Source organism: Macrobrachium nipponense, chromosome 25, assembly GCF_015104395.2.
Source record: "Macrobrachium nipponense isolate FS-2020 chromosome 25, ASM1510439v2, whole genome shotgun sequence".
Taxonomy (NCBI): domain Eukaryota; kingdom Metazoa; phylum Arthropoda; class Malacostraca; order Decapoda; family Palaemonidae; genus Macrobrachium; species Macrobrachium nipponense.
The window spans coordinates 35,808,897-35,816,392 of NC_087214.1; the positions used below are offsets into that span (position 1 = coordinate 35,808,897).

Consider the following 7,496-nt stretch of genomic DNA (forward strand, 5'->3'; position numbering starts at 1 on the left):
AGGTTAAAAGTGACTGAATGGAACAGCTGAAAAGTGAAAAGGGTAAGAGCAGTGCCTCAGCTGGTAGCTGAAGGAATGGCACATATACCAGTCCAGTACGTCTCTGAGTATTCCATGTCAGCTAGGCACTCTCTGAAAGATACCCCAACATAGGAGCTGTTAGTTGGACTCTCATCAAAATAGTTAATTTTGAATGCAGATTTTGATTCATTGTATTTTTTTAAAAATCAATTGTTTACTCGTACAGGAACCGGAATGTGCATGGCAGAGACTCCTGGATACTTCATAGTCACAGATTACTTCGACAAGCACAATGCCATTGCCAACGGCATTCGTTCGGCCGGCAACCCGATGGGCGGTCTCGTGTTCTCTCCCTTAGTTGTGTTGTTACACCAGAAATTTGGCTTCCAGGGAGCGTTCGTCATGATGGCAGGCATCACGCTCCATTTGATACTCATCGGTATGCTCGTAAGGTCATTTGAGCAACAAAAGACGATCCTTGAAGCCAGACGTTGGCAAGAAATGCTATCGAGCAAACAGAATGCAAGACTCAGAAGTCTCAGCCTCCAGCTGCAAGACGTGAGGAGGGCAAAGAGAAAGCCCTTAGACTGTGGCTTTTTCAAGAACCCCTTGTACCTGACCTATCTGTTCGTGGTCGTTAGCACAACAGCCGCTCTGCCAAACGCTCTCTTTTACCTGCCGGTGTACGGTAAATCCATAGGCCTCACCGACATGCAGAACTCGATGCTTTGCTCGTACCACGACCTCTGTGACCTGGCCATGCGGTTATTTTGCGGCTGGGTGTTCAGCCACAAGACCCTCAACAAGATTCATGGATTCGTAGCAGGGTAAATCTCAGAACCAGTTTCCAGATTCCTTTTTTATCTGCCTTAAAATCTTAATCTTAGGGGAACAAGGACTCTTACCATGCCACAGTTTATGTTAAGTATAAACATATAATGTAAACCTAATTCCTTGTAAATTTTCCATTGTGGTCTTACTTAACAAAAAGTAATGTTTTGGATTACATTTTAATTATGAATGGGGTCTATCCATTGTATCCTAAACAATCCAACATATTTGTCTATTCAATAGTGGGTGGCCGCAGTTGTGGTGCAGTGTTGACACTTTCCAACCTGTCTTGAACTCTTCCAAAATATCTAGCCACATTTTGCCATTCTCTCAATTCCTGTTGACTGCTTGAATCCTCTCATTCTTGTAGGTCTGGTAGTAAATGAGAATGAAGTCCAAATCATTGCGATGTTCACAGAATCAGTAACTTGAATCTTTTCGTAAGATTCTTGTCAATAACATCTTCAACGAATACTGAGGAAGAGGTGCTGTAACATACTCTGGCAATGTTGTTTAACTCACAAAGCACACAACTGACAGCCAACAGGGGCAGCATACAACCATAAATCACTAATGACCTCATCTTGACCTGACTTTCTTGGCCTCAGCTCACCTAAGGATAAAACATCCTATCCGACAGGGGTTGGGGTTTTGCCACCCAGAGCCCTCAGTAACCTGCACAATCTCATGTCCAACACCATGTCCCATTGACAATTAACTGCACTTAGGACAAGGTATGTTAGAGTAACCTGCGCAATCTCACGTCCAACACCATGTCCCACTGACAACTAACTGCACTTAGGGCAAGGTATGCTACGTCTAGCTTCGCACGTTTGTCAGTCTAGAGTCCGACAGCCACTGAGTAAGACCCTGAAGCCCTGTCTCCTCTTCCTCCTCCAGGCTTGTCGTGGGAGCTGCAGGGTGCTTGGTCACACCCCTCTGTGGCTCCTTATGGCAACTTATCATCCCAACCACCATGTTCGCCCTCTGCATGGGGTTCTTCTGGACTCTGATCAACGTCCTCCTAAAGGATCAGTTTGGAGGTGAGGCCATGTCCTCCACTTGGGGCTTCTTCAGGATGGTGCAAGGCATCTGCAGCTTCATGTACCCTCCTTTCATAGGTAAGTTCACCTGCAGGAGTGTGCATTAATGGTAATGATTTGTGTAAAATCCACACTTATATAGTAAACTATATTACTATGTGAAATACAAAAGCAAAGACTTTTGAACACCTTATGGGTTCCTCATCAGTGTTTACACAAGACACTGATGAGGTCAAACGTCTTTTCTTTTATATTTCACACAGTAATAATGATGTTAATACTAATAATGGGGACAGAATATGACCCTTTTCTTGTGTGTTAAATCTTGGGAGCTGAAAACCTTAAGCTTAATTTAGGGACATGCTGGCATTTTTGTGAAAAGATTTGCGTCCAGCCACCAATGGTGTAGATGAGGATACCTTCCGTAACTGTGCAACACTTTACGTCACTGATATGATTTCCAAGACTTTATCTACAACTATTTATACAGGAAATTACTTCTTCAACACTTTGTTCGTCGACTACTGCAGGAAGATAAACCTGTCAGGCTTCACCAGATTATCGTTTCAGGTTTCATCATGGACTATTCTGGTGGAATGACAACTCCCTACGTATTCATGGGTTCAATGTTGGCCCTCGCAGCAGTCACGTTTTCATCGCAATATTTCTGGACAAGAAAGACTGATCTCGTTACGGACGACAATTCGGATTAGGGGTAAGCGCGAGAAGGGCACGTCGTGTACGTGCACGTGACCGATGTTCATTCCTTGCGTGACATCATTTCCTTGTAAATAAAAATGACTGCTCATTTCCATTTATCAAATAAAACAATCAACCTAAGATATTATATTACTGTATGGAGGATTCCTACATGATGCCCTGTGCTTGGGTATGAGTTGTATGTGGGATCCAGGAGCTGATATGGTTCTGTACATAGAACCTTGATGGTACAGTACACAGAGCTGATGCAAACCAGTCCTGAGTGCTACAAGGGTTCCCAGGTAGTGTGTAAGACATAGGTTAAGCATATCTTAGTTTAACCAGACCACTGAGCTGGCTAACAGCTCTCCTAGGGCTGGCCCGAAAGATTAGGTATTTTTGTGTGGCTAGGAAACAACTGGTTACCTAAGCAACGGGGCCTACAGCTTATAATTGTGGGATCTAAAGCACATTATATCGAGAAATGAATTCCTAATCGGAGAATGAGCTTGCAACTACCGAATCTGTAGGCGAGCACGTAAACCACTCGTCCAATGAGGAACTTGTAAGACGGCATAGTAATGTTGCTCATAGCTTCCCCAGGGTGATTCTAGTGTGCCTACTGAAAGACCATTCTGCAGGAGAATAACAGGTAAAACTGAAGACTACTACTGCAGCCTGAATTGTTTTGTTGTTGATATCTATCATCTTTTGTTTATATTTTTTGCATTATTTCCAAAGGAGTTGGTAATAAAAACAGCAGCCATTTTGTGGGTAAACTCATAGTTTGCAAATCGGATGGGTCTATGAGTTAAGTTTCACCAAAAAAATGTTCTCTTTCTCTTGAGTTCTTGGAATGATCAGATTCCCTGTGTGGTAAGATGTGAAAGGGGATGAAGAGGCCTGTGTGGACCCTCAGATCCGCTTCACCAGCAAAAATGGCAAAATGAAAACAAAATAGTGACATTGTGAACAGGATTGCCGTTGGTGACAAGTGTGCCCTGCTTGAGAGTATAGGGTAGGACTATAGGCAGTCCCATGCAGTTCAAGTCCGGTGTGTTTTTAGGTACCTGACCATAATCTGTGACCAGTTCCCAATTGGTATGTGTACAGGCAGTCCCTGGATTACGATGTTCCGAGGCTACGACGTTTTTCATCCTACTCACTGTGCCATGTTGGATCTAAAGCTAGGCAGGATCAGGAAATGATACTCAGCATTGGAACTACATAACTAAGAGCGGAAGGAAGTACAGATTGTTCATGACATGGACAATGACGTCACTTATATGGGCGGCGCTGCAGCAGCTTCATCCTAACACATCTTACAATTATATTCATCAGGAATTATTTCCAGGGTTATGACGCCGATCTGACAGAAGAAATATGACTCCAAAAATGCAAAATAATCAATATATGAAGTTTTTTTTTATGAAAAATGCAATTAAAATGCTTTTTTAATAGGTTTTAATATACCCAAAGCATTAAAAGTAAGGTTTTCTTAGGATTTTTTTATGATTTTCAGGCTTACGCCATGTCTCCAGAATGGAACCCCCGTCATAAGCCGGGACTGCCTGTACAAAACCTTGGAAATAAGTAAATTCAACACACACACTATATATATATATATATATATATATATATATATATATATATAGATATATATATATATATATATATATATCTATATATATATTACTATATATGATATATATATATATTATATTAGAGCAATTTTATCATCATTGCATTACTAAGACAACCAAATTCATGGAAACAGTGTTTGTAAAGGCATTGGCGTATGTGTGAAGCGCCACTAAATTGGCAACAATGTCTGTGACGTCACCCAAACTGTTCGAAGATAATTTACTGACGTAAACATAGGGATAATATTGCCCTTTTTAAAATTTGAAATGCGATTTCATTGTAATCCTTCCATAGATTTAAGTGGTGAATGTGATTTTAGATGTATGAAATATTGTAGTTCACGTGAATATCAATATTGGAGAAATCGAATAAGTGAAATGTACAAATAAGTTTTGTGTGTGTGTGAAAATTTTAGACTGACGGGATCCTGGAGTCACAGGATTTAGAAAAAAAAATGAACCTGTCTTACTCTTGTGTGTATTTGAAACCTCTTTATAGATTGTTTCAAGGTTGATTTACTTTAGTAGTTCTGTGATAAAATTGGGGGTTCCCAATATCATCACAAAATTAAACTATGTAAATTTAACAAAGTACACGAATTGAAAAGCGGACTTACGCCAACAGACATCTCACGAAAGTAAATCAGCTTAAAAACAATTGATAACGATGTTCGGTAGATCTAGGGTACTTATCCGAGGCGGCCTAGACTATGGCAGCTGCGGTTTGTCTATGCAGTTTTAGTTACTGAACAAGAATTGTAAGTAATATTTATTCGGACGACTGTAATTATCCCCCAGGGTTCAGTACTAAACACGGCAAAATACATTGGACGGCCTAATCCCTAGTGGATGTCGTATCCGCGGTTACATTCCTTGCAGTCCGTGCGGAGTGCTTCTGTAGAAATACCCGATGTTCCATGTGCACAAAAGGACAAGACAGGTTAAGTTAAAAAAACGCGGAAATAAAATCAATCCTGCGATCTCAGTCTCCAGGATATCGCCAGTCTCTAAATAAGTTCACACAAAAAAACCTATTTTAAGCAACTTTTCGTCTGTATTAGATTTCTCCAATAACATTCACATAAACTACAATATTTCCTATGTTCAAAATGGCATTCACCACTTAAATCTATGGAGGGATGTTAATCAAATCGCATTTCAAAGTGTAACAAAGACAATATTATCCCTATGGTTACGTAAGTAAATTTGTCTCTTCGTGGGTATATATATAGGACCTTCTGAAGGCACAATCTGAGGACATGCCTGTGTCCCATGGTGATTGGGTATTACTGGATGCCTGTGCCTCAGTGGTAATTGGGAAATTGTGGATTCCTGTGTCCCAGTGCTGATTGGATCTTCCCAGAATCCCCGACACAAAATTGCCACAACGTTAAAGAACTTCAATAGTACAATCGGGACAGATAGGTTGTTGAGACGTAGGTAGCATGACAGCAGAAAAATGGGCAATATATGGGAGAATTCTTGAGTAAAAGGCCGATTAATAGTTTCACAGGCTACAACGCCATTTTTACTGCTACCTCTTCTCTTGACAAGTTCAACGGTAGTTACAATTTTCACCAACAGAGGCGCCAGCAGCAAATCACAGACAATGTAACGGAAATAAATGCTAAACTTAAATAGACATGTTTAGAATGATTTATTTTGAGTTTATTACTCAACATAGGTCCTTAATTCTATCAAATACATCTAAATAAACATTAATAATACTTCTGTTAAAACAACCAAATGAAAATATACATATCCCACTAAATATCATTTTCCAAAGCTATTGCAATAAAAAAAAAATCAGGGATCTTCAACCCTGTTGACAATAAACCTCGACCCTTAAATTTCATTGTAAGTGTCCCTGGACCCTTAAATTTCATTGTAAGTTTCCCTGGACCCTCAAATTTCATTGTAAGAGTCCCTGGACCCTTAAATTTAATTGTAAGTGTCCCTGGACCCTTAAATTTCATTGTAAGTGTCTCTGGACCCTTAAATTTCATTGTAAGTGTCTATGGACCCTTAAATATCATTAAGTAAGTCCCTGGGACCCTTAAACTTTCATTGTAAGTGTCTCTGGCCCCTTAAATTTCATTGAAGTGTCCCTGGAACTTAAATGTCATTGTAAGTGTCCCTGGACCCTTAAATTTCATTTTGTAATGTCTTGGACCCTTAAATTGCATTGTAATTTCCCTGGACACTCAAATTTCATTGTAAGTGTCCTGGACCCTTAAATTTCATTGTAAGTGTCCCTGAACCCCTTAATTCTTCCATTGTAAGTTTCCCTGGACCCCTCAATTTCCATTGTAAGTGTCCCTGGACCCTTAAATTTCATTGTAAGTGTCCCTGGACCCTTAAATTTCATTGGTAAGTGTCTCTGGACCCTTAAATTTCATTGTAAGTGTCCCTGGACCCTTAAATTTCATTGTAAGTGTCCCTGGACCCTTAAATTTCATTGTAAGTGTCCCTGGACCCTTAAATTTCATTGTAAGTGTCTCTGGACCCTTAAATTTCATTGTTAGTGTCCCTGGACCCTTATATTTCATTATAAAGTGTCCCTGGACCCTTAAATTTCATTATAAAGTGTCCCTGAAACCTTAAATTTCATTATAAAGTGTCCCTTGACCCTTAAATTTCATTGTAAGTGTCCCTTGACCCTTAAATTTCATTGTAAGTGTCTCTGGACCCTTAAATTTCATTGTAAGTGCCTCTGGACCCTTAAATTTCATTGTAAGTGCCTTTGGACCCTTAAATTTCATTGTAAGTGCCTCTGAACCTTTGAATTTCATTGTAAGTATCTCTGGACCCTTAAATTTCATTGTAAGTGTTTCTGGACCCTTAAATTTCATTGTAAGTGTCCCTGGACCCTTAAATTTCATTGTAAGTGTCTCTGGACCCTTAAATTTCATTGTAAGTGTCTCTGGACCCTTAAACTTCATTGTAAGTGTCCATGGACCCTTAAATTTCATTGTAAGTGTCCCTAGACCCTTAAATTTCATTGTAAGTGTCCCTGGATCCTTAAATTTCATTGTAAGTGTCTCTGGACCCTTAAATTTCATTGTAAGTGTCTCTGGACCCTTAAATTTCATTGTAAGTGTCTCTGGACCCTTAAATTTCATTGTAAGTGTCCCTGGACCCTTAAATTTCATTGTAAGTGTCCCTGGATCCTTAAATTTCATTGTAAGTGGCTCTGGACCCTCCTAATTTCTTGGTAGTGGCTCGGACCCTTAAATTTCATTGTAAGATTCTCTGGACC

At 39.9% G+C, this 7,496-nt stretch overlaps 1 protein-coding gene across 1 annotated transcript; it reads left to right on the forward strand.

Moving 5' to 3' along the window:
* Window positions 1–246: 246 nt before the first annotated feature.
* Window positions 247–3,267, forward strand: LOC135199359 (monocarboxylate transporter 2-like; the record flags this gene model as incomplete). Its single annotated transcript, XM_064227328.1, is given in 3 exon segments — window positions 247–848; window positions 1,753–1,973; window positions 2,466–3,267. Coding segments are annotated over 3 exon segments (966 nt in total), but the record flags the coding sequence as incomplete, so codon positions are not given.
* Between the last annotated feature and the right edge of the window lie 4,229 nt (window positions 3,268–7,496).